This window comes from Ammodytes marinus (assembly GCF_949987685.1).
Source record: "Ammodytes marinus genome assembly, chromosome: 7".
Taxonomy (NCBI): Eukaryota; Metazoa; Chordata; class Actinopteri; order Uranoscopiformes; family Ammodytidae; genus Ammodytes; species Ammodytes marinus.
In genome coordinates this window covers 8,902,055-8,929,155 of record NC_137211.1, presented here as the reverse complement: position 1 = coordinate 8,929,155, position 27,101 = coordinate 8,902,055, and the positions used below count along the sequence as shown (strand labels likewise).

Below are 27,101 nucleotides of genomic sequence, written 5' to 3'. Positions count from 1 at the left end.
GCCAAATGTGCTCCTAGACCTTGAATTTTGATTAGTTAATTTCATGCTGTGTGCAATACAGAGTGTTGTTTTTGCTGCAAATGCTTTCCTGAAACAATGCAATTTTTTCAAAGGCAGTCATTTCCTGTTTTCCAATTGACAGTCAAAGGGGAGGAACATTGCTGCTGCTTAATCCCGTGATAAGTATGCATTAGATGGATGTGTGAACGTCTTTAAATGTCCTCAAGTTGCCGTTTGATACTCGCGCAGGGACAAATCTTTTTCCACGGTTTGCTCACCCTCCCGCTGAGTTTTCACACTGCAACCCAGGATCAGTGGATCATGAAAGAGAAACATTCAGAGCTGTTTAAGATTTCTAAAACGTAACCTGATGAAATGGGAACTTGGCCTCAGAGATGGGGGGAGAAAAAAAACAGGACTTCACTCTCACTCCACTCAAAGGCCCCTAAAGACATTTGAGTCACTCTCCGTAACCCCTCAACCGTAAATAGTGCACATAAACATCCCTCATTTGACATAATACCAAATGTATATCATTATGTATTCAAAATGTCATTATATCTTCTATTATATGGATGGAAATTGGATTGTATTTCCCTGCCTTTATAGCAACCAAGAAATCAGGTTAACTGATGTTCCGCCCATACTAATGGCAACATCAAGCCATCACTTCTTCCTCGCCATCCTCCCTCAGTTGCACCTCTTCTCTCTCTCTCTCTCTCTCTCTCTCTCTCCCTCTCTCTCCCTCTTTCTCCTTATCTTTCTCTCCCTCGCTCCCCACTCCCTTCCACTCCCTCTGTCTCCCCGTGCTTGATGCGTTCTCTCCTCAGCAAAGAAGGCAATTTCCATATAGAATCGCAACCAGGATCAGGTGACCTGGATTTGACTCCCCCGTCAAAGCCCTGCACTGAAAATGAAAATGTATTCATGTGTATTGGATTGAGTACATCACACAGATGTGAGCGTTTTTTTTTCTTCCCCTCCTGAAATTGTAGCCGATTGCGGCGTAGTGTGTTATTGTTGACAAAAAAATAACTAGGTACATTCTACAATAAATATAGATGTAATACTTTTTTTTATGATTAGCCCAGAAAGTGCAATTTAAGGCAGGACACTTCAGGTGAATAGGATAAAAAAAAATGTACGTATAGGTATCATCATGAAACTTTGTCAGTTGATTAATTACATTAAAACAATTATATTTTTGGTTAACAATTTTTGAATACATATGCAAATTTGGTCAATTCTTATTATTATTCTTAATGAACTGATTTTTTGTGAAAAATCTAGATATTGGATGAAGCCAGAGTTTTAATCTTTATCTCATTTTTACATCATATTAGTGTCCAAAGTTTTCAAAGAACAGATTTTGGAAACAGTCTTTTTTATTCAAATACTATGTACAGGTCTTAAAAATGCATTTTTGGGTGTTTTTTTAGGAACAAAATGTATCATAAAAACAGACATTCTAATAACCTTTAGAATAGTGCTAAGAATTATTATGGAAAGTTTTGTTGGAAGAATGTATGGTTTGGCCTGCTGTGTCTCGCTTTAATTTGTTTCGTTCTACATGAAAGAGAAAAAAAATAAAGATTTAAATGAAGTAATGAAATATCTTTAAAGCAAGCAATTTAAAAACTGATAAAGTGGTACCAATGAAACCACATACAACTGCTTCAGCTAAGATTTGAATTAGCCCTGGAGCCTCCCATCCCATGTTTGCAGTGTGTCCTTAACAACACCTCCCTAGCCCACTCCTTCAACCCAGAGGCTACCTGTCTCTCTGACGTCCTGTTAGTCTTCATTCACCCGTGTCCTCAAATTGATCTGTTTTCTCTTCTCAGAAACAGGCCGCGGCTGCTCTTCACAGAACTCTACAGCTTTCACCCTCTGTCCAGTTTATTTAATGTTCCATTTGGCTATCTCACTTGTGCTGCGCGTCATGTGCACAGTGGTTAATGCTGACATTTTTTTGTTTTGTTTTGTTTTGTTTTTTCAAATATATTTACCCTTGAAATAATTGATGTTCTCCAGTAAATGTATGATGCCTGTGAATACACTGCATACTAAAACACTGCTCACAGCTTCTTGCTGTAGTCGTGCTGCACCAAAGAGTTATTTCCATCAACTGATTTATGACAGTCTATGTCTTTGTCTCTCTCTCTCTCCCTCCCTCTTCCATCCCTCTGTTCTGCCTCCAGATAAGCGGTGAGAAGCGGGGCTCGGCAGAGATGATGAAGCCCAAACCCAAAGCGCCCAAGAAGAAGAAGAAGAAGGACCCCAACGAGCCATCGAAACCCGTGTCGGCCTACGCGCTCTTCTTCAGAGACACCCAGGCCGCCATCAAGGGCTCCAACCCCAACGCCACCTTCGGGGACGTCTCCAAGATTGTGGCCTCCATGTGGGACAGTCTAGGAGAGGAACAGAAGCAGGTGAAAAAAAGAAACAGTGAAGTGGATGGGAAAACACATAGATACATGGAAGGTAGTTATTGTCGAAAGAAGGAAGTGGAAAGATCTACTATCAGCTCTGAGGCTGGGTTCTAATACCCATACTTTGCTGCTTTTTAGTATGGTAGAAAAAGGATTTTGGATGTCCCGATGCATGTGGTCAGATGCAGCATGCTGAAAAATCCCTGGATGCCCTACTGCATCCGGTCTTGGTTTTTATTGTGGGAGTCAGCATGCGCTCTTGGCGATTCTGACCCACAATACACTGCACACGAGAAGTGATGTCATATCGATGGAGCCTCTGAGTGAAAACAACCAGCGATGCCAAGGATATACAGCAAGAGGCAATTTCCAGGCTTGATTTGAATTGTATGCCTACTGCATGCAAACTACATACTTTTTACGATCAGCTTTAGTATGTAGAATAGTAAAAAGAGTGTGCGATTTGAAAAGACGGACACATATTACAGAGAGACACATTTCTGGTCCAACCAGTAGATGGCATGTGTGCTGCAGCGGGCGAGCAGCCTTTCCCTGGCATTGTGTGCTGTGTAATTACCAGAACAGTGCGGTGAGATACAGCTCACCTTAATGAGCTACTTCTTCTTCTTTCTAAAGATAATCCATCCGTTTATCCCCACTCCCCTGACTCTCATAAAAATGATTTTGTTTCTAAATTTAATTCTAGTAAAGGGAAGGAGGGAAGGAGGGAAGTAGGGAAGGGTTCGAGGGAGTCTTCTGTGCTACAGCAGCTTTAAAACAGAATGAGACTTACAAAGTTGGACACATTACAAGGGGAGAAATAGGCATTATGGGAAAAATATAAAACTCCACTCTGGGGAGATCTCAGGAGTGGAGGACTGATATGTTATGCAGCGGGTACATACACTCATGCCCCATGTGCTAGTGCAGCCCTGCAAAAGCAAAGCAATCAGATAGGCATACAGTGTGCACATGCAGACACACAAACCCCTCGTTGTTTCCAACTGCAACAATGCAACGGCATCTTCTTGAGTGTTACCTAGCAGTGCAGTGACCATCAATACAAAAAAAGGGTTTTCCAACAATATGGCAGAAAAAAATGAAAAGTGTCTTCCTTGCCAAAAATAACACAGAAAGCTCCAGGCTCAGGTACGGTCCACACTTCCTGTGTCCATTCAGCCTTCACAGCCGATGTCTCCAAACCATGCATCTTCACTGGCTCTCTGACAAGCACGGATGTGTGAAGTTCTCATTTCCACTCTCTTTTTTTATCTCTCTCTCTCTCCCGCTTGCTATTTTGATCTTGCCTAGAATACAGAATTAGTGGAACCACCAACATCACTACCTTGTTTTAAGCTTGAGGGCATCTCCGCTATCCAGGAACAGTAGCCTATTGTTTTTGTTGCTATTCAACATCATCTCCAGCTCGGCACTATTAGGTAGGAAATGCTAATGATGACGGAGTATAAGGAGGTCATAATGATATGCCCTATGGGTTTTCATCTCCAAGAGAAACCACAGTTAGTTAGTTAGTAAGTGAGTAATTCTCTTGAGATGAGGAAGGTTTGCTTTTAAGAAAGGATACGGTGTAAAGACAATGTCCTAGTATATGAGGTGTATTAAAAAGCACTAGATTTTCCAAACTGTTTCTTATGGAGCATTAGTTCCATGTCATGTACAGCAGTAAGCACATATTACTGGATACCGCATTTCTTTGCTTTGTTGGTTAGAAGAAAAGGTGTCCATAGCACTGGTTATATTAAACGTAATGAAAACATTTATGACTTTTTCTTTGACATGATATTTACTGTTTTCAATCATAATGTAGCCAGTATTGCGCTATTTTATTCTGGTAAAGTTCTTGTACAACTGCTTGAAGAAGAAAAAAATACCTCTGTGCAAAAACACACATCCATATGGTATGTACTCGTAACCCACATTCATTATGCATACACACTGAGTTCCCTTCCAACACTGCTGCAGCAGTTAGTTGTATGAAAACAGCGGCTTGTACAGCACTGTAACGATAGGGAGTGCAGTTTCAAACAAAACACATGGGCACGGATCGCATCCTCATGTGCCAAATGACAACAACCATTCTGGGTTATCAGTAATGTCAATACGCTGATAGGAGTGTTAGTGTAGAGCTAAAGGGAGAGAGAGAGAGAGACAGAGAGAGACAGAGAGAGAGAGAGAGAGAGTAGAGAGGTTCCAGTTCATCTCTCTAGGTGGATTGGAATGGAAATTATGTGTCTACAATGGAGGGAGACACATTGAGATGAGGAAGTTTTAGTGCTGTGATGAGGAAATAGAGATGTTCTGTACCATTGGCTCTGATGGAAAGGGAAACATTGACGTGTGTGTGCATGTATGTGTGTGTGTGTGTGTGTGTGTGTGTGTGTGTGTGTGTGTGTGTGTGTGTGTGTGTGTGTGTGTGTGTGTGTGTGTGTGTGTGTGTGTGTGTGTGTGTGTGTGTGTGTGTGCGTTTGAGTGTGCATGAGTGTGTGTGTGTGTGTGTGTGTGCGTGTGAGTGTGAGTGAGTGCGTGTGTGTGTGTGTGTACTGACTGAGAGACAGATATGTGAGTCTGCATATTCATGAGAATGTCAACCTCTCCTCTCACCAAAAATTGTTTTGTTCTTCTTCCCAGGCGTACAAGAGGAAAACCGAGGCGGCTAAGAAGGAGTACCTGAAAGCCTTGGCCACGTACCGAGCCAGTCTGGTTTCCAAGGTAATGCTTATGACACACAGGCCCTGCCTAAAAGACTGAAGATGGATTGGATGGAAAGTCCCTGTTAATAGGCTGGGTGGGGCTTCCTTGGGATGGGGGGGGGGGGATCTGATGCAAAAAGAGACGGCCATATTTGGAGCAATACCTGATTTCCATAGGGTTCAGATGTTGGGGGGTTGGGGATTATAGTTGCTACGGTGGTATAGTTGGGGGGAGGGGTCAGCCAGTTAGAGTGCACGCATATGGCCATAACATCTATTAGGGATTGAGGCTAGAAAATGATTGCTCTCTCATGTGCTATACATGGTCTGCAGTTTTAAGTCTGTTTTTTATGTATATATCCTTAGATAATACAACCACTAAATGTATCTCACACCAACGCACAGCTACGTCGTGCATTACACCCTCGATTTCCTCCATCTCATCGTCTACAACAGGAAGTACATCCAAATCAACGGAAGCAATCACAAGCGTTGCTGCTGTTTCCACCTTTTGACACCTTGCCTGTTAATTCAGATCTATGACATCCCTTTGGCCCGGTGAATGATGGCGTCTTGTATGCACCAGTATGATGGTAGCACGGGGGGATAAAGCAAGGCAAGGAGGAGGGCGGTGGATTGCATTGTTTAGTGCCGTCTTGTATTAACAACACACAATGTAGTGTGGGGAAGATTCCTTTTGTCATTCCATTTGTTCTGCAGGCAAACAGCCTCATTTCTCTGCCATGGGCTCTTGCATATGTGTGTGTGTGTGTGTGTGTGTGTGTGTGTGTGTGTGTGTGTGTGTGTGTGTGTGTGTGTGTGTGTGTGTGTGTGTGTGTGTGTGTGTGTGTGTGTGTGTGTGTGTGTGTGCGTGTGTGCGTGTGTGCGTGCGTGTGCACGTGTGTGTGTATGTGTGTCCCTCTCTTTTTCCCATCTATCTGTCAAGGTGTCTATTGATCATTACCTCGGCCCCAGCTCTATTCATACAAATGGGCTCCATTACCTTCTAATCAACACTGATGGCTGGAGATGAGCAATCTGACAGCTCATCATACAGGCCTGGAGAGGGTGGGGCGGGGTGGGTATATTTTTGTGGGTGCCGCACCTGCCACGAGTGAGACAGTCCAAAGTTAGATGGGTCAAGTTTTGGGTGATTCTGGGGAAGTTTGGTGTTTTATCTCTGAAACTCTGCATCCTGCTTCACATAAGTCAGTCTTTATATGTGTGTGGGAAGTGATGCCAAATAAAATAGCGAACGCTGTCAAGGCCAAGGTTATGTGGAAAATTAAACATATGCATTCTCAATACACAGTGAGCATCAATATACTGAAAAAGATGCTTTTTAGAGCTTTGAGTGTCAAGTTTCCTGTTGTGTCTGCAATGCAATAAACAAGCAGCTCTGTAGTGAACCGCCTTTTACTTAATTCCATTATCTTAAAGGAATAGTTGAACATATTGGGAAACACACTTAGCCTATTTGATTTCTTGCAGAGAGTTACAGGAGAAGACCAAAAACATACCCTCATGTCTTTCTGTTTAAGATGAAGCCAAGGGATCATTGGCTCAGCTAGGCATACAAACTTGAAACAAGGGGAAACGACTCATCGGACTCTGTCAATCTCCTCCTGTAACTTTGAGCAAGATAGTATACACATGTATTTTCCCAAACTTTTCCTTCAAAACCTTGTCTGTGAATCCAACCAAAGAAAATAGTCCTCTGGATGACCCTTCTACAGCTGCTGTTGTAGCAAGCAGCATAGCTTAGCTTAGCGATCCACTTCCCTTTCAACTTGGCTGACTTACCTGCTGTGTAATAAGACCCAGATGGACAAATAACAGAATTACCCTTTAAGATACAGGTCATGGCTGAAGTTATGTTTTAAGTGTAATGGATGCTGCTATTAAGGCAAAACGAGAGAGGAGACATGTTTTGATCAGGGCTTGATTTATGATGATTGATGTGTTATGGTGACGTGTTGAGGGGGTTTCAGTGTCTGGATTACATATCATTGAGAGTTGGTTGTAGTTAAATTAAAAAATGTCTGTTTTCTTCTTCCTCCCCCAGACTTACAATGACCCTGAACCAAAAAGTGCCCAGCAGAACAGCCAGTCCTCCCACATGCTGCCCCCGAAGCAGCCCCTGTACAGCGTGCCCCCCCAGCCCTCCTCACCCTACCTGGGCCCGCCGGGTTCCTTCCCCCTGTCAGACCTCCAGAGCTACGCCGGACAGTCCCGCCACAGCCTGGCCCAGACGCTCAGCCAGTCCCAGATGCTGCCGCCCAGCATGAGTGCCTCTCCCCCGTCCCCCTTCCAGATCAGCCCGCCTCTGCACCCCCACGCCCAACTCTCCCTGCACCAGAGCTCCCTGCTCAACCAGCCAATACGCATGCAGCAGTCGCAGCCAATCATCTCACACCAAATGGGGCTCCAGGGAAATCTGCATTCCCCTCCACTCGGCCAACAGGTTGGTCCGCCCTGTTATTATAGGATCAGTCCATCAAATCACCTTTTAAAATGTGACTTGTATGAGGTGATTATGGCTCATTATTCATATTTATCGATAAATATTGTTATATACTGTATATATGTACTACAATTAATAACATTGCCAAAATGTTGTGAAGAACTTTCACTCTTTTTGTGGCGAATTAGAAATAGTTTCTTCTTTCCCTATTTTTTTTATGTCTCCAATTCAGCAGGAGGCTGGGGGGGCAGGCATATCAGTGTGACAAGTGTGATTTTTAGACCCTGTATTGTTTCCCCTTTAAAGGTGCTCCGAGGGACTTTGTGTGTATGTTAATTCTTGCCCCCCTTTTGGAAAAAAGCGGTTTACTACGCCAGCTATTGTTCCTGGGTGAGCGTACCCTTGACAAAGGCATTATGTAAGAAAAACTGTATAAAAAATAGCATTATTTGCACTGATGGTATTGCTTGCTGTTACATATCAACTATGATCATCAGAGGAAAAATTAGACAGTTTCAGAAATCTTTCAGAGTCCTTCGTAGCACCTTTAAGCCCAAAAACCTGTCCCACACACAGTATCATCAGCAAACTGTAATGACTAACCACCTCAAAAGGTACAACGATATAACCTCTTTTTCTCCCCCCCCCTCTCTCTCTCTCTCTCTCTCTCTCTCTCTCTCTCTCTCTCTCTCTCTCTCTCTCTCTCTCTCTCTCTCTCTGATCTACAGGGATTCTCTCATATCCAGGCTGATTACCAGAACAGTGTGGGGGGCTCACAGTCTCCAGGGGCCCCTAACCCAGGGCATGGCCAGAACCCTGACTGGGACGGCGAGTACTGCAACAGGGACTGTGGACCCAACCACTGCGGGTGAGCTCAACACACCAAGCACCCTATTGTGTGACTGTAAACGTTGCTCCAAGATACTGTAGAAAATGCCTTTGCTTGCCTCGGTAAATCATATTCGGTTGCATTTGATTGGTGAGAATATTAAGTGCTGTAGTTGCCTGACACTTACTAATTTTTCCAAACGAGTTGCTCCGAACCACTTCACTTTCACACTCAGAGTCTCAGACAGTATTAATCATGAACTGTGTTTTTTTATTTTTTTATCCCCGCCAAAGCAAAGCATCTCCTTGAAATTGAAATGAGTAATGCAGCGGTAGAACAATGCTATTACTGCACTTGGAAAAAAAAGTGTGACATCCAATTAAGTTTCCCATGTGTTTCGCTCAGCACACATTGCCTTATTAAATCAAGCTATTCAAGCAGGTTACAAGAGCAATGTTGTTTTGCCTCACACCTGAAACTTGGTGGTGTTATTCCGAGAGAGGCGGCAGAGCTGGAAGTCGCTATCTCCTGCATTCAGAGCTGACTCATCTGTATGTCAAATGGGATCACGCCTGGGTCAAATCATGTTGTGAATTCCTTTGAAGGTGATTGGCTCTTTGCTTGAAAAAAAAACCTTCTCCCTCAGTGTTGGATCAATGTTGTTTGGAGTTTTGGAGGAGACTCAATTTTTTTTTCTCCCAGTGTGTCAGTAAAGATAACTGGAGAACAGACTTTGTATTTGACATTTCAAGTTCCAAGTGATCTGCAAATTATTTTCTGATGTTTGTATTTTTCCTCCACACTGATTGATGTTTGTTGTTTGTTGACACCTTTGATGAGTGTTTCTTCGAGCGGTTTTCTCAGCCAGGACTTCCTTGAGAAATAGTTTTATAATCTGAGCAGGATATTCTGGTGAAGTTTACAACACTGATTTGATTTCCATGTGTCCAGACATATTTTAATACAGTTTCTTCTTCTTCCTCAGCAGTGGGATGGGAGCACGGGACAAGCCTCTCTACCTCACTTGAAGCTGAAAGACATCCAAATGTCAGACTCCAGGGAGCTTTCCGACATAAAAACGTCATCGATGTATCTGCTTCTACACCATTTAGTTTTTGTCTTTTTTGGGTTTTTTTCTCTGACGGATTTCGAAAATCCCAAAGACTGCTACAGTAACTTCACCTATTTGCCAAGCACTTAGATCGGCCAGAAGCCTGAGGCACTTCTCTTGCTTTTTTTGTTTCTTATCAGTGAACTTTCCATTTTTTTGCGGGGGCAGTGAGCTTTAAGCTTATGCCAACATACTGGAAAATGAAGACCAAAAGAAAAAAAAATTCTTCTCATTTTCTTTTGAATTTTTTTAAAGATACTTTCTCTGCTCTTCACTCCATTACTGTGTGTTTTTGCCATGGACTGCCCCCGGCGGGGAGATGAAATGCTCTAAGCATACTCAAAGCGTAGGGGTCTTGGGTAGAAAAGCTAATGCAGGAAACTAGAATATAGTCACCTCAGCATGGGTGGGTGTACTTCAGGACTGACTGAAACACCCCGGCTGAGTTAAAAGCAAAGACAAATTTTAATGAAGATACTCACAAAACACATAAGACATTTGTAAATCATCCTTGCCCATAGTAAAGGACTCCCTCATTTCCTTTATTTCTCACAGAGTGATTGTAAATATCACCAAAATTGATCCCTCTTATGTGTGTATTTAGCCGCAGTCCCTTGCTTTCCTTTTTTTTCAACATACTTTTTGTTTGGTTATGTGATTACCGTGCAGGCGGATTCAGTGAGGGAATACACACACTAAAAGTTGTGTTGAAACTGTGTTCACCAGAGAGAAATGCAAAGACTGAAGAACCGCTCCATTACCACCTCTTAACTGAAGGAGCTCTGATAGGGAGAGTCCCTCTCTTCACAAGGCCTCAGGACGTCACAGAACTACAGAGGTCAAAGGTTGATGCCTCTCCTTTTAGCCCCTCCTCCTCTTGGTCTATAAGTACCGCCCCCCCCCCCCCCCCCCATCTGTAACCCCGCCCACCACCCCTTAGTCCCCCACACCACTTGTACAGGTGAATAAAAAAAAAGTTGCTAAATGTGAAATGTTACTAAAGAAAAAAAAAACATAACAGTGGGTTTTAAAGTTTTTGACTAGTTTTATTAGGTGTTTTAGAATTGTGTTGAACTCATCTTTTATCATTTTTTGTGAAGAAAAAAAATTTCTGAAGATTTTATCTTTTCTTTTTCACTGTAGCAGGATTTGCGTTTCGGAGAAACAGTCACGGGGGTAGATATTTTAATTTTGTGTATAAACCTGCCAAATGTACTTCTTTAATTTGTAAAGCCAGTGATGAGCGAACCCATTTTGTTTTGTTGAATATCATATGTTTTACAATATGGTCATTCTATTTAATTTGATTGCAGGTTTCACATCTATTTATGAATGATATGAAGTAACATTTTGGCTTATTTTTATCAGGGTTCATTATTATTATTATTATTATTATTATTATTATTATTATTATTATTATTATTATTATTATTATTATTATATCAGACACCATGATTATTAAAATAATAAATATTTTTTTCAGAAATTGTTGTTGGTGCAACACCTGTGTACCAGCATTAGCTTCATTTTGTGTCACAAATACTTCTTTTGTTTTCTTTTGTCTGTAATAAAATGTTTAAAGTGGAGAATTGGATGTGCATGTCTCTACTTATTTTAATCGTTTGGTTTTGCTGTGGTTTACATTACTGAGTTTCAACGCATTCATTAGTAATAGGATGGATCGCGCCCGGTGGCCGCGGTAGCCTATAAACATAACTTTGCATGTGTCTGGGGTTAATTAGGAGAATTATCTTTGATGTTGCAGAGAAGTTAGCTTGTTTGGTGAGGAGTTTAGGCTTCCCACTCTACCTCTGTGTACGGAAATGTAACCTTTCCACAGTTTTATTTATCTATTTTCCTTTTAAAATTGAGACATGATCAAGGTGTGATGATGAAACTCAGAGTTGATGCAGCAGTACGCGGTCTCTCAGAGACTACCTGAGAATAAAAAAAGGACTGCCTTTTACTTGTGAATTTCACAGTTGGATTAAAGGCAGAATAGACATGGAATCTATCATCCCCCTCTCCTTTCTCTCTCTCTCTCGCTCTCTCTCTTTATCCCTCTTTCTCTCTCTCCCTCTCTCTCTGCCTGTGATAACGATGAGGCAGTGCCCCCTAGAGCTGATTCATAATAGCCCACACAATGTTTTTCACCTTCCATACAAAGAGTGTATGTATGTTCTGCTGGACAACGTAGAAGACATCAAGGGCAGGCCCGGAGTGGCTAATCGGGAGAACCGGGAGCATTCCCGGTGGGCCGCTCTGGTTTTTGGGCTGCGAGGGCCGGCCCAGTCATGGCACTGGGTTAAAATATCATTATACCTATTGGTGCATTAAAAATCATATTATTAGTCCGCAGTTAAGTTACTGCTAATGGAAACTGACCATTTCCTACAGCTTCAGTTTCACATTAAAAGCATCTAACTGGCGTAATGTGAGATGACTTTTATTTTGAAGCAGAAACAGGAACTAGGGCCTCCTAGCCCTGCTGCGTGTCTCTCACTAGCAGCATGTCTTCCATGTCGGACTACGCGGTGAAAGAAGATAACTTGTAATTCTGCGCTCATACCAAAGGCTTCAAGTGCCAGCCCCCAGTCATTTATTTTCAATGTAGGCCTATGCTCGGGACAATGGCGACTGGAGCGTCGGCTGCACTGGGATGAGCCCGAATCCGAACATTTATTCGGATGAGCACGGATAATGAGATCGATCCGAATATTTTTACTTCCCGAATTATTCGGGAAACAACTATTTATTTATTTTGCCTATCATGCACTAAATTGACGCAGCGCGTTCTGCCTTAACTTGAGTCGCACCTATCAGCTGTTCATCTCCGCTGCCGTGGCTTAGAAGCAGGGGAGGATCTAGAAAATGTTACATGGGGTGGCGAAGGGGGGGCAAGAGGTCTTGGCATGGGGGCATGGGAGGACGGTAGCGGGAATCCCCATATATATTATATTGATCATCATTTCTGATAAAATAAGACATTTGTAGCCTATGTCTTAAGCCTACATAGCTTACCCCATACAACACATTGCTACAACAGAAAACAGGCAATCATTGAAACATGTTATTTTGAGTGACATGACATATCATTCTAGTCTAGTGGAATTTATATGGAAGGAGAATAACAATACAGTAGTTTAGGCTGGGACTGCAGTCAGACCCTCTGCCTACCTTTCACCTGCCTGCTGATCACTACCTGCCTCTGTCCCTCTGTCTGAATATAAAACCTCCTCTTCATCCCTCACATTTATTTCTTCTTTTCCTCCACTTATTTATTCATGTCTTTAACATGTGATAGCCTAATGTAACCTGGTTTAATTTGTGCCGCTCGTTTGCTGTGATATGTGAGAGTTTTTAGTAGGCTATGTTTGGCTATTCAAACAAACATGATCGATCTCCGTAGTAACTCAATGCCTCAGAAACGGCAACTCTCTCTCTCTCTCTCTCTCTCTCTCTCGCTCGCTCTCTCTCTCTCTCTCGAAACGGCGATCCACTGTTAAATTGTATGGATCCGAACATGCAAGTTTTTTTTAAATATTTTTATCAAGCTCTTGCCTGTACTACAATAGGCCTACAAATTAATAAAAGGGCAATATGCTCCTACAAGTCACAAGCGAGTGATTTCCCTTTTGGCCAACGATGAATGGATGTGCTCTTATCGATGAATTAGCTACTTTTACATTGCATTACATTCATTACAAATTTAACTTTAAGTTAAATTGGTGTGTTTAAAATTCACAAGGGTAAACTGACTTCACCTTAAGATGCTCGGAGCAGGTCAGTTACTCTTCGCAGGGCTGCATGGCACAGCAGCGCGCTGAGTCGCTGTGTGTGACAAACTGTGTGATCGCTGATATGCGCATATGATGCAGGGCCGTGGCTAAGTATTTGAGGGGCAGGGCATAAGATTAGATTTAAAATAATTTACTTTTGTTCAATGTATTGTTTGTTTAAATTATTTGAGTGGCTTGTTGACATAGTGGCGGTTTGTTCTTATAAGTACATTTTTGAGAATGCAAAAGTTAGGGGGGCAGCTGGGGGGGCAAGGCTCTTCAGTGGGGGGGCCGCTGCCCCCCCTTGCCCCCCTGTAGAACCGCCCCTGCTTAGAAGAGAAAGACCGGCTGCATTTATGCATGGCCCCGTGAGCCGCGGTCTCTCTCCATTCCGCTGGAAGTTTCTGACCCCGACTCACCTTCAGTCCCTCCCGACTTTAATTTATTTCAAATCTCTGAACGTGAACCGCGTCTCTCTAATGGCAACGGGCCGTGTAATTAATTTAATAAAATCGATCTTTAAATATTTGATCTGCAAAGACTTTGCCTGTTTAGTTCATACAATCTGTTTATAAGTAAGAGATTTGCTCAAACAAAGTTTAGTTTTTGTGCGTTGATCACTTACATCACTAGATTATAAAACGCTGTTTCCTAGTCCAAAGTAATTATTCATTGAACTAAGTTAGAAATTAAAAAAGATAGGGAGAGAGATAGCGCGACAGAGATAGGTCTATAGAGAGACAGAGGGAGAGAGAGAGTGAGAGAGAAGAGGGAAATAAACGGGCAAAATAAATCTTACAACTTAGTTTAGTTAAAAATAAAAAGAGTGCGCAAGTTTATGATTTACTGTGATGTAATAGGCCTACTGTTTCAGACTCTGAATGTTCAATGTCCCCCAGTCAAACGTGGCTCAGACAGTTCATAACTTATAATGAGAGAGAGAAACAGACGAGAAGTAGCCTACAGTATGAGGAACATAGGCCTATCTCATTATTAATAATATGCCAATATTAAATCAATTTGAGGCTCTGAAGGGACAATAATTGTTGGTGAAAAAATATTCAGACATAAGCCCAGCCCACTTCCGGTTTCATATCCTAATACAGATACAGATAATTGTGTTTGTTGAACAGATACAGATAATGACGTCTCTGCACACTCCTACTCCACATAGTAGCACCATGGCAGGCACCTATAGGCTAGGCTACACAGGAGCATTTGAGTCCACACAGTCTAAAAACACAGAATTACAAGGGTGCAGAGAACAGTGCACTTTTGCAGACGTACATAAGGTTGTTATTACATTATATTAATAATGTTGGTCGTGAACTAAAATGGGCCGGTTTGAGGCATGAAACTCCAGGGCTGAAAATGAGTCCCACTCCGGCTCTGATCAAGGGTAAAGGAGGATTTTTTTTGGAGAAATTTGGAGAAACAGTATCATCAACACCAACAGTAGTAGAAGTAAAATAAATACTAGAATGACTAATGTTACGGGTTTTAGTAGACCATGGGTAAGGATGAAGATGTTGACAAGGCAGAAAAGACATACCAACATATGTACATTAATGTTGGCGAGTCCTGCCAGTGGCTGACAGGAGAATCTTACACATATTATATGAGTGCCAGGTGCATTGTGGTAAACATCATAGCATCTGGTATCCTGTAGTTAATGCATCTTCCTGCTCAGTCACATTTCCAATTGCACATCTAAGTACATATGAAGAATTCAAAACTGTAATCTCACAGGCCATTGTCCATGGCTATGAATTTGGCCGCTGTCAGGAAGGGAATGCTCTGGCTCACTTCCCGTTCCATTGTTCAGGTCTATTCTTAAGTCCACAAATGAAGCTAAAATTGATGTTTGCAAAGTTACAGCACAAAAAGTTTCAATCAAGTACTGCAAGTTGTATGCATTCTTTAAAAAAAAAAGCTGCTTGCAGTTTTTGGTGGTACTATTTCAATATTGAGCAATGCATGCAGTATCAATGCATTTGCAGTATTTGTGAACAAAAAATAAAAAATAAATAGTCATTTAAAAAGTGTTTACAATGAGCCTCTTACTAATATGCTTTGGCCGCAACTGTTCCGTGACCATTTTTCCTAAAATGTCCCCCCATATTGTTATGGAACCAAAGCGTGCCAAGAAAATCCCCCCGCAGCATAACACAGAGGCTTGTAAACTGGAGGGCTGCCAATTTGAGGAAGTTGAGGTTTAAGGCTGATAACCAAAAAATTTTGGGTTGAACTTGACAGTACAATGTATGTCATTAGAAACAGTTCATATTAAGTTCTTCAAAGAGACCAAGATAAATATTGTATGTTCTACATCATACCCTATCTGCATACAATGGCTGTACAATATAATGTTTCTTTTGTACATTGTCCCTGTTTAAATAAAGTTACATTACATTACATCAAATAACCCAACCGTCTTTCAGAGACATTTGCCTGTAATTCAGCAGGAAATATTTTATGACATTTTTTAGAACTTGGGATCTCCACTAGAATTTTAGGTTCTGTGAGTTTAAAGAAAACAGCGTGCATTTCAGAAGCCCAATAATGGGACAACTGGATAAGTTAAAGAGATGCACAGATGTAGTCCTGAGGCTGTATGTGCCGATAAACAGTGACATGTCTCATATTTTTTTGTTTGCACATTAGAAATACAATTATATATAATTATATGTAATTATGACATGGTTTATTGACAATAAGGAACATGAAAGGCCCTTAACTCACCATCATCATCACAACAGCTCAGCAAAGCCCAGCTCCCACAACTGTGGTTTAACTGGAAGCTTCAAGGTGTAAATGTGTGTAATTGTGAACAAGAAAAAAGTGGTACGTTTTTAAGAGGGCAATGCTTTCAATTTAAGTAGCCTACTCTTACATTTTATTTTTTTGAAAAGTTGAATAAAATTAGCCTGTAAAGTTAACAAAATCTTCTTTAAGGTAGAAAATAATAATAATAATAATCAAATAAAGAGGAAATTTAAAAATAAATAATCAACTTGACGATATCGAACATAAATATGAGACAAATTTCCTTCAAACTCTATTATGGCTGATTGGAACTCCTCTACTGTTTTACCATCGGCTATTGCTTTTCCTCTATCGCCATCTGCTGGTAAAATGTAGTACCGGAGGTAAGTCTGGTTCTAAAATTCATACAACATAATCATAAACATCAACATTTTATATGTTCCAGAAAAGCAACATTATAGACATATAAGGTGAAATGATCTGTAGGATGCTAACTATGTTTTCTCTCCTTTCCTGGATGCTCAACAGTGGAAATGAAAGACTGAATCCTACAATTTTTTTATAAAAAGATTGCAATGAAACATGCCAGAAATGCACCCATGGTAAAAGGTTAACGCTACTTCAGGATTTATATTTATTGTTAAATTTTAAGGCCATTCCTGAAACAAGTCAAAATGCTCAGTGTTATATATGTTTTCGTGTTAAAAATGGAGCGTTTGTCAGACAACTTGAAAATTTGATTCCACTGGAGCTGGGCTTAACTTGACTGTATGTGCTATTTGTTTTAATTATTGTTTTACACATTAACTAAACTTGTCAAGTGCCTGTTCGATTCAGAAGCTGTGATGATTCTCTTTACGTCACTGTAATATTGGTTCCTTGCCCGTCCAATCTCCCATCACTAATATTGTCTCGGGCAGTTCTGATGCAGGTTTCATCAGCAGCCATCAGACCCTCTCATATCCTCTCCAGGCGGATATGAACTCTGCTGACAGCACAGGCCTACGCAGCATCATTGTCTGACAGCCAACAAACCAGACAAGACAAACAAGAAAGGACAGAGCATTTCCTACAGATATCTAACCCAAACTCTTGATGGCTGAGACGATTAGCGGCCTTTTCAGAAAGTCGTGCTTGTGCAACATCCTCATTTGGAAATAAGCTATCTCGTTTTTGATTGTAGGCTCTATGTGAAAATCAGATGTTATTTGTTGAACACTTCTTTTGTTGACTATATACAGTATAACCCAAACAACCAGGCAACCTTTGAACAAAAATATTTATTTACCCGCCACGGTCACTGTACGGTACAACAGTTTCAACAACTCACATTGTAAACTTCACTTTTTAAGGTAAAAATATGCTTATAGACCAGTGTTTCTCCATAACATGTCATTGGACAAATGCCATAGAAGCAAACACACACATCAATTGATAAACACAATACCTTGTTTATTGTACCACTACAACTGCATGTTAAGCACAACAGAAAATATATGATGGGGTCATTTGAAACCATTTATTGTCACAGTCACAGATAAATGATCAATTGTGTGTTTTTTAGACTGTGTGCTATCTGTTTTAATATAATTTGATTCGTTAAGTAAAGGGCATGTACAATATTCTGTATTCAAGCATTGTGCTGTGCATTGTTGTGCTTGCAACTATCCAACTTTTGAGGATGAATAAATCATGGATTGGAAAAACCATTATGGCCTTGTGTTCGAACATTTGCAGCAAACCTTCGCATCAACCTTCGTCTTTCCCTCGTTCCACGGTCTATTGTGAAGCATTTCTGTGTGCATTTCCAACTGATTTGAACGTATAGAGCCAACCCTGGACTGTCAGCTCAAACATCAGAAATTATTTTTAAAAGAAAGATTTATAAGGTACAATTCACATTTTAAAAAAACTGAATAATAATAAAATATAGGCAAACCTGATGTTACTAAATGTGCAAACATTCATTCTGGTCTCATTATGACAATGAACGTGTAAATGTCAGCGCTGACGTGTCCGGCACAGATTCCAGATACAAGCAATACAAAAAACTAACACTACAATGATTTTTACAAAATGCAACCAAGATGACATCAATACAAATATTTTAGCTTCTTACAAAACGCATCACAAACAGGTGCTGGTGTCCACTGCTGTATCATCAATTCACATCACGTACGGAGCGCTGACTCTGACATTGTTTTGATGTGAGAATGAAATGATAGAAGATACAGACCTGTTTTACAGCAACACATCTTAAAGATACATTAAATACACTGTTTTATTTTCACCTTAGTTTGTGCTTTAAGACTCATTTAGAAAAATGAAAACAAAAAAATACAAATATTGTAAATCAATTGTCATTCAACATAAATATAAGTGGTGCATGAGTATAATATAATCAGTGGTATGCAAGTGAACCATTTGCTCTTTTTACCCTGACCTTAATTATACACTGTACTGTACATTGACGGTCGTTGTTCCTTAGGTGACGTCATTTTTACCTCAAATGAATCCATCATTAATTGTAGCAAAGTGTACTACCCACAGCTTTCATATTCTATAAAACTGTAAACTATAATAATAAACTATTACTAGTTTGGTTATATTAGTATTGAAAGGAAGTTAGATTTGTTTTATCGTGTCACACTCACTTACTCATTTGTACACTTGTGAAACTTAAACATTGTATGTCTTAGGCCACTGGAGTACATTTTTGGCTGATGCTTTGTTTGCAGTATTCAAACCCTTTGATTCTCCGTTACTAACAATTAAGCATGTTGTGACATTAAATGAGACATCATTTCCTATTAGATTGAGGTTAAAAACACTGGGAAATGTTTAAATGTGCTAACCCAAGATTAAACTTCTTCAAATTTGTAACATTGTGCAGTGTTCATTAAATCTTCCTTTATACTTTGTGCTCAAGAGCATCTGTTCATTTTAAGCTCTCCTTTGACCAGGATTGCCAGGCCGCCCCTTGGACATACCAATGTGTTCCACAGTGACCTGTCTGGTAAGGTAGATATGGTAACCAGGCAGGTAACAGGGAGAATAAAAAAACAGCTGTAGCCTAATCATAATCACAAAGGGAATGAATGTTAACATGTGAAGAATGTTTCCGACAAAATCATTGACATCTAGGTTGAGTCTGTCGGGCGTTATTCGGCCGCTACCTCCGGTTGCTCCCTCTCCTCGGGAACAGACATGAAGATCTTCTGACAGAACATGGTGAAGATTTCTGAGGGGCAAAAAAAAATCACTCATCACATTAGCCCTTTTTTTACTTTGACTGGGTTACTGCAGTTCGAACGTGGTCAGATTTTTATTGAACGTGGGATGGAACACCTCAGGTTGGAGTTTATCCGACCGAGCCGACCATATCAACAAACCTGATGTATCAGAGGGCCAGTGGCTTCACTCGCAGCAGATGTGTTCTTCTCACATGAATTTTCATAACAAACTGTAATGAATGCTCCTCCAGCCTCGCCTGAACAAATAGGGCATATAGACGCTATTAAAACAAATACAAAAAATCACTCCCACTCACCCAGCATCTTCTTGACCACATGGGGTTTCTTCCACTTGTAGCCCAGTAGGTAAGCCGGGATGCCTGTGAGAATAATGCCGCTGCCTATAAGGCACTCAAACGGAGCGGCCCAGAAGGACACCAAGATCATGAAGACACAGCCCAAAACGAAGGTGACGGGGACGCACAGCCACACCTGCAGGGAATAAACATAATACACATGTAGTTGTTTGTAGGTGTGAGTGTAGATGAAATACAAATATTTGACATAATTACTGAGGTATTTTGTCCTTCCGTACGACATTGCTGGCTTTGGTTATGTACAATAATAACTTATGTGTAAAATGATGGGGGAGGGGGTTATTTTTGTTCACTACAATTTTTACTTCTACTCCAATACAACTCAGAGGAATAAAACTGTAATTTGACTAAATTAATTACAACCTTAAGTCACTCGTTAATTTGCAAATCTAAATTGTAAATTTCTTTTTTAATTATCAAAAATTAGTTAGCAGTATATGAGGAAGGAGTGCTTGTGGTACTTGAATGACTTTTACTTGTAACAAAATATTTGTACACTGTGGTATTTCTTCTTCTATTTCATTGAAGATCTTAGTACTTAAAAATAGTTACATCTCATTATTATATAGATAAACAATTAATAATGTCAACATGATGAGGCCATGCACATTGTTGTCTTGTCGAAAGCTGTGTGATTAGATCTGAGAAATTGGTGCCTGTGTTGTTTAATGAATGTTTTGCACATAGGGAGGAGAGCTCTATTTATACCTTGTTACAGGTTCATCTCATAAATCAAATAGGCTGAGAGCACTCGGGCTTAAAAGGAAAGATGAAAGACTCTGGTCAACTAAAGTAATATTCCCATGAAGAAACAAAGAGCCATGTATTCGTGCAAACTCCACTCCCTCCTGTCCTGAAAACGCAGTATGGTTCCACTTCCAAGCAATAACAAGAGCAGAGATACAATGGGGCTTTCATTACAAAAAATAAATAAATAAACATGTTTTTAAAAAACGGTAGATGCCCTATAAAACCAGCAGACCTGTGGACTCTTTGGGCAGACAAAAGGTGGAGCAAAGACACCGTTCACATCTCAAGCATTTACCACATGTGCAATGAAAACCATTAGACTCTACCTTAATAGGCCTTCGCAGATCGGGCTTGGTAAAGCGCAACCAGACCATGCCAGCAATGGCCATGCCAACACACAGCCAGGTGAAGAAGCTGAAGAGGTTGATGACAGAGAAGATGTCCCTAGAGATGGCGTACATCATGGACAGGAGACACTGATACAAAGGGAAAGGAGGACAAGATTGTATAAGTCTGCGAAAAAGAAAGCATACAAACACACAAAAACTTCTCAAATTAATTTTGAAATGATGATTTGAGGGATTCTTCTAGAATGTGTGCCATGCTAAATGCTAATGAGCACAGTCAGAGAGTTGTAATTGGTTTTAGAGGCGTCGTCTATTGACAAACATTACATGTGCAATAAATAATTCCTACTATCCCATAAAACTAAATAAATGTTGCTTATAATTTAAGCCCAACATATATGTAATGGTGTTCATTAGTAAAACACAAAGTCAAGTGTCAGATCTGGGCTGTTGGTAGCAGGAGTCTTACAGTGAAGATGAGGGACGGCACCGGTGTGAAAAGGTCTGTGTGGACCAATCCCAGAGCGGCAGGGAGTTGACCCTCCCGAGCTCCAGCATAGAACAACCTAGAAGAGAGACAGCTCTGTTTTGTTTTTGTTTTTTTTTTGTTTTTTTTATGAAGACGTTGGCCTACATAAGATGTCCCAGCCAATAACAGTCTCAGATTTGAGAACAAGCCCCCTCTCTTTCAACCATCCTACCATAATAAACTTCACATCCTATCACATCCATATGAGCGTTCACACCCCATAAAATCCAGTATCTGACTGCACTGTTCTCATTGAGAAGGAATATTATGCTCTGTAGGGATACATTCCCCCAACACACATCCAGTCCCAAAACAAGTACTCTATGAGCTCATTGTATAAACGTTAACAAACCATTGTATGACACTTTTGAAAAACTGCCATCAATAGCGTTTTTTTTTTACACACACCGTGCTGAGGTGAACAGGGATCCGTTGACGGCTCCGAAGCAGGACAGTCCCACAAAGACAGGAATCAGCCAGGACATCACCCCGAGATGGTACTCCCCAAAAATCTGCCAGAATCAGCACAACATGTGTGAGGCAAAGCAAACGTTTTGAAAGCAACACAAATACTACCAACCCATCTAATATATGGAGCTGATGCTTGCAGTGGTCATTTTTTCATTGGCCGAAGCATAATGCTCACCACGGCAACAGCCTCGGACTCGACCATGACTTCCGGGGAGATGGTGGTGAAGTAGGCCAGGTTGGTCAGCACGTACACCACCGTCACTATAGGCATGGATATGATGATGGACAAAGGCAGGTTCCTGTTGAGGGGAAGGGGTCAGAAGTCATTTAAGGAAAATAACTTCCAATGTATTCTGTGATAACGTCTGATTTGTCCACTTCTGTGCGTTACATCAACAGTTATTTGTAAAGCTGCTGTTGTATTTGATTGCATTACACAGTACGTTAAATTTGATACTATCAGCCCCCTGTTTTGACTTCTGGCTCATAGAGTTCTCCAGTATGGAGAAAATTGGACATGTGATTTCAGGGAAGCCTTGCATTGACTGTATCAAAGTACTGAAGGGACCTACAGTACTTGACACCTCAACTACCTTTATTTTCAGTTTGACATTTGCCATAGAAACCTGTAGAGTAGAGTACGCCATGTTTGATTTTTTATTTTATTTTATCTTTTATTTTTGTATTCCTTTTTTCCGTGTGTGTGTGTGTGTGTGTGTGTGTGTGTGTGTGTGTGTGTGCATGTTCATAAAAAAATCTATAAATAAAGTATTTCAAAAAAAAACTTTGATACTATCGTACTGTACATCTCCATGCAATCACTTGATATTTAACAAGGTAAGTCCTATCTGTACAATACTCAAAAACAACCTCCATCACAGTTAAAGTCACCTCTCTGGGTCGATCATCTCCTCCGTTACGTAGTTCAGGTAATTCCTGGGGGAAAAAAAGTAAACAAAAAAAAACAAAAAAAGGACAACACCATTTTAGGGATTGGATAAATACTTGAGTTACTGCAAATTGCATTGCAGAAGCAAACACTTGGCAGCATGAATAAACTGTTTACATGTCCGGTCAGTAATTGTATCAAAATAGAAATTCCTCACCAGCCTCCAAAAGCAAAGAGGCCACTGTACAGAGCCAAGACAATGTTGTCCACTCCCATTTTGCTGCCTTCAAATGCCTTCTCCGGTGTCAGGTATGGCACGTCGCCTGCGGGCACACAGAAAGAAGAAGCTTCAGATGAGCAAGTAATCGTGTGCTTTCATAGACATTTAATGGACTCTGGTTGCCGAAGCTTTTTATTTTTTGCATCAAAGCCAGTCTGTTGCTGCCCCACTCTATGACAGGCTTGACATTTTCTATCAGCAGCTACTAGCCATTTGGGTCTTTTTTGAACGTGTGCTTTGATGTACCGAAACATAATCAAGTCCAACCGAGCTGACATTTGAAAATGAGCAGAAATGTGTTTTGATAAGGAAAACTCAATCCCCTTATTTTATCCAGCTGAAAAAAAAAATCCATTGTATCATTCGTAATGGGCACCTGTCAATAGGCAGTGTTTGTGTGTGTGTGTGTGTGTGTGTGTGTGTGTGTGTGTGTGTGTGTGTGTGTGTGTGTGTGGTGCTTTTGTTCAAAAGTGTGTGTGCTTAAAGTATTGGTTGGTGACTCCTTTCCTCTACCTGTCGCTTTCAGATGGTAATGACTCTGCTCTCCCTGAGGCCTATTACGTGCACATTACGCACATGATTTTCTTACTCTGTCCTTTTCTCGCGTGCTCTGAAAGACCACAGTGAGCGACAACAGCCGGCAAGCTTCGGCCGCCCAGTTTCCATGGTAACACAACGCAGAACACAATGGAGGTGGGAGTTGCATCGCAAAAGGGGGGAGAGCAGCAGATGTAGCAAGGAGCAAACCTTGGGCACCCTTTTCATCTTGCATTCTGTTTTTGAATGGCATGACAGTACTTTGCCATTTCAGTTGTAAAAAAGCATATATATATATTAATACATGTTTATATAAAAACATGTAGAAGAAAATATATACTGTATACTGTATATTGTGGCTAATCAAAATGGAGTTGACTATGTACATGTTATTTACATCAGCAGTCAGTTCAAAATTGTATTCATTGTTAGGGACAATTAATTACTGCAGATGATTTGGCTCTATTTTGCGGCAATCATCTACAATTTCCAGTATATGCCTTATATGACTATATCAAGGCTGTCATCTTCTGGTAGAAAGTACATGCTGTCCTGATGAGTCACATATGAAAACAGTTATGCAGTGTTCAGCTTCAAAGTGCACTTTCAACGATAGGCATGCATGTGGCTGCACACTCGCTTGGACTCAATCAGATGGCTGCAGACAGACAAGTCTTGTGTTCGGACTCAGCAACTGTGCTAACACACTGAAAGGAGGGCAGTTTGCCTGGTTGGGCTCATGTTAGTGTTAGTCAACTATGTGTTGATCATTAGAGACACAATACATTAACCTCCGTTTTAGTAGCTCAGGTAAATACTGTCACACTAATGGCTACAACTATACATTGATAAAACCTACCAACATTTATTTATACTTGTATGACCATCGTTATTGCAATAAAGAGCACCGGAGAAAGCACTGTTTGTTTAGGGGAGAGAATAAAAAACTCTTAGGATTATTTGCAAATTAACAAGGATTTGGTATAATAAGGTATGATGATACTTCAGTTTCAGAAAAAGCACCAAGTGGAAAGCTATTTGAATCTACTGAAAATATTTTATAGGCAATATTTTTTTAACAGGTAACGATACAAAAAGCACAATGTCACATCGTAATAAAAATCATTTATGTACACTTTAATTCTGTTTGTGTATGGGAACTATATTAGAATCATAATGAAGGTTCATATCAGCACATCTCTTATAACACACAAAACACAAGACTAATTGTCATTTCAAACTAAGACAACGATAAACCAGCTTGTTCTCCAAATATTTCATTAGTATCGTCAAATCAAATTTTTCCAGTGTATCCCCCAGCTTAGCACCAAGTTTAGAATAACATTGGAAATAACACCAGATAATAATGGACTGAACTGCGAAAGCCAGCTGGTAGTTTTGCTATTGTTACAGAGTTGACTACTAACAACTTAGTGTGTTTAGATAATGTGTTACTATGGCTCTTGGCCTCTGTGTGGTTTTGTAGGGCTGTGTGGACAGTGACACAGAAATGCGACTCACCGGTGCAAATCTGGATGAATCCAAAGAGGATGATGATGATCAGTGCCAGCAGCTTGGAGGCTGTGAAAATGTCCTGGACCTTGGTGGCTGCTCTCACACTGATGCAGTTGACAAACGTCAGGGAGGCTAGCAAGTAGAGAGATAAGAAAGAGACAGGAATCAGCTACATTTGGGGTGTAATAATCACCTATCTTGAAGTGAATCAAATACGTCATTTGTATATAAGTGTTTGCAAGGTTACCCCCAGCCAACAATACCCTGAATCCTGTCCCCACAATGTCTCAAGCTGCTCATATTCCATCATAACAATAAGGGCTACATAACCGAGTGTTGTAGGTAAGGAAACTGGTATGTGTGATTGCTGTGATGTGTAAAATAAGCTTTAGACCATTTTGATCTGGTCCTAAAAAAAAGTGATCTTACAGTTTAGGGAATGTAAACCATTGAAGTATTTGAATAATGTGTAGCCTACACTATATAGTCCGCTTATCGATTTTCAAATCATCCGTATATAAGCATTTGAAAGGTAAACCCCCAGCTGAGCCAACAAACCCCCCCTCTCCTACTCACTCAGACACAGGCAGGCGATGAGCTTGGCGGCGCTGTCTGGCACGGCACAGTTGGGGTAGAGGGGTTTCAGCAGGTAGGTGGCAAATACCAGCGACACCACGTACTGCGAGGACGGTCGGATGATGAGCATCTCCACCCACAGCTTGAGGAAGGCGGCCAGCTCTCCGTACACCTCCAGGATGTAGGTGTAGTCTCCCCCCGACTTGGTGATGGTGGTGCCCAGCTCGGCGTAGCACATGGCGCCCATGGTGGAGATGACTCCGCAGGCAGACCACACGATCAGAGAGAGCCCCGCCGAGCCCGTCTCCTTGATCACGCCGGTGGGAGTGACGAAGATGCCCGAGCCGATGATGGTGCCTATGATCATGCCCACGCCGTTGAACAGGGTGATGCTGCGTTTCAGCTCGATCTTCTCCCCCTTGGCGGCGGGGCTGGTGGCAGGGGCAGAAGCAGCATCAGCAGCAGCAGCAGAGACCATGGGCGTGGATGGAGAGGCTGGCTGCTCCACTATCAGGCCCTCTCCGTCTGGCTCTGCTGGGGGAGAGAGAGAGAGAGAGAGAGAGAGAGAGAGAGAGAGAGAGAGAGAGAGAGAGAGAGAGAGAGAGAGAGAGAGACATGGAAGACACAAAGTGTTATTTTGTGTGTTTTAGTTTTTTGTTATTCTGAGACCTTTTAGGCACTGGTTCATGTAACATCCAGATTTTAAGACTACACACGCGAACCAAGTGCAAGGAATGTGTCCATGGGTAAAGCAGCAACTGACAACGTGCATTCTGGGTAAATTTTAAGAAGAATTCTGTGGCATGGACTCCAAAACAGGTTAAACCAGCTCATCAAAGTAATTTTGCTAAGCGTGCTTTTCAAGAACAAGAGTTAAACTCAATGGTCAATTTGGACCATAAGGTATGTGTGTTTACCCGCCCCTCGTAAAGGGCCTATGAGGCACATTGGTCTATTTCTGCGTCTTGCCTCTTTCCCTCATGCTGTCAGCTCGGCCACCTGTCACACTTCGCAGCCAAAACACTCCCGCCACCACACACCTCTACGCCTCATCGATCACAATATGCGTGTTTGCATCAGGCAATGTTGCATCAGTGGAGCGCATGGCGAGTAATGCAGCCCTGCACCATGTGGCATCTACAGTGTGAGTGTGTGTGTGAGCATGCACTGTACCTACCCCCCATCTTCTCCTGGCTCGCCGCCTTGGCAACGCTCTCCCGGCTGCTCCGTAATTTCAGCTCCGGCTCAGCCATCTTCCCTCTTGATCTGGGTCCCCTTTGCCTTGTCTTTTTTTCCTCCTGCTCCCCCCTTCCTTCCTTACTTTATGTCAGTCTTTCCTCCTCCTGGATGGTGATTTCCTCTCTGTGTCTCTCACACACACACGCGCACACACACACAATCACCCCCCTCCCGAACTGTCTCTCTCTAAACCTTTCTGATTCGTCCTCTCTCACACATGCACACACACTCTCCTCTTCATTTGCTCACGCTGCCTTTCGTCACTC

The 27,101-nt window shown here is 41.4% G+C and overlaps 2 protein-coding genes across 4 annotated transcripts in view; one reads left to right on the top strand and one right to left on the bottom strand.

Annotated features, from left to right (window-relative positions):
* LOC307253387 (TOX high mobility group box family member 2-like) overlaps positions 1-11,040 on the top strand; it is a 72,193-nt gene extending 61,153 nt beyond the window's left edge. For all 3 annotated transcript variants that reach the window (XM_080031412.1, XM_080031411.1, XM_080031410.1), the window contains 5 exons: positions 2,202-2,432; positions 5,082-5,162; positions 7,209-7,607; positions 8,336-8,475; positions 9,422-11,040. In XM_080031412.1, the coding sequence (XP_079887538.1) occupies positions 2,202-2,432; positions 5,082-5,162; positions 7,209-7,607; positions 8,336-8,475; positions 9,422-9,464 (894 nt within the window). In that variant the 3' untranslated portion in view covers positions 9,465-11,040. The remainder of the gene's footprint in view (positions 1-2,201; positions 2,433-5,081; positions 5,163-7,208; positions 7,608-8,335; positions 8,476-9,421) is intronic.
* Positions 11,041-19,253: 8,213 nt separating this feature from the next.
* LOC307253599 (large neutral amino acids transporter small subunit 1-like) lies at positions 19,254-26,863 on the bottom strand (the record flags this gene model as incomplete). The annotated part of the gene is made up of 11 exons (XM_080031712.1): positions 26,774-26,863; positions 25,597-26,127; positions 25,027-25,152; positions 22,906-23,011; positions 22,691-22,735; positions 21,975-22,098; positions 21,737-21,840; positions 21,269-21,365; positions 20,779-20,928; positions 19,643-19,817; positions 19,254-19,333 (listed from the first exon to the last, which is right to left on the bottom strand). Exons 1-11 carry the CDS (start codon positions 26,847-26,849, stop codon positions 19,254-19,256), a joined length of 1,614 nt encoding a protein of 537 aa, XP_079887838.1. The 5' UTR covers positions 26,850-26,863.
* Between the last annotated feature and the right edge of the window lie 238 nt (positions 26,864-27,101).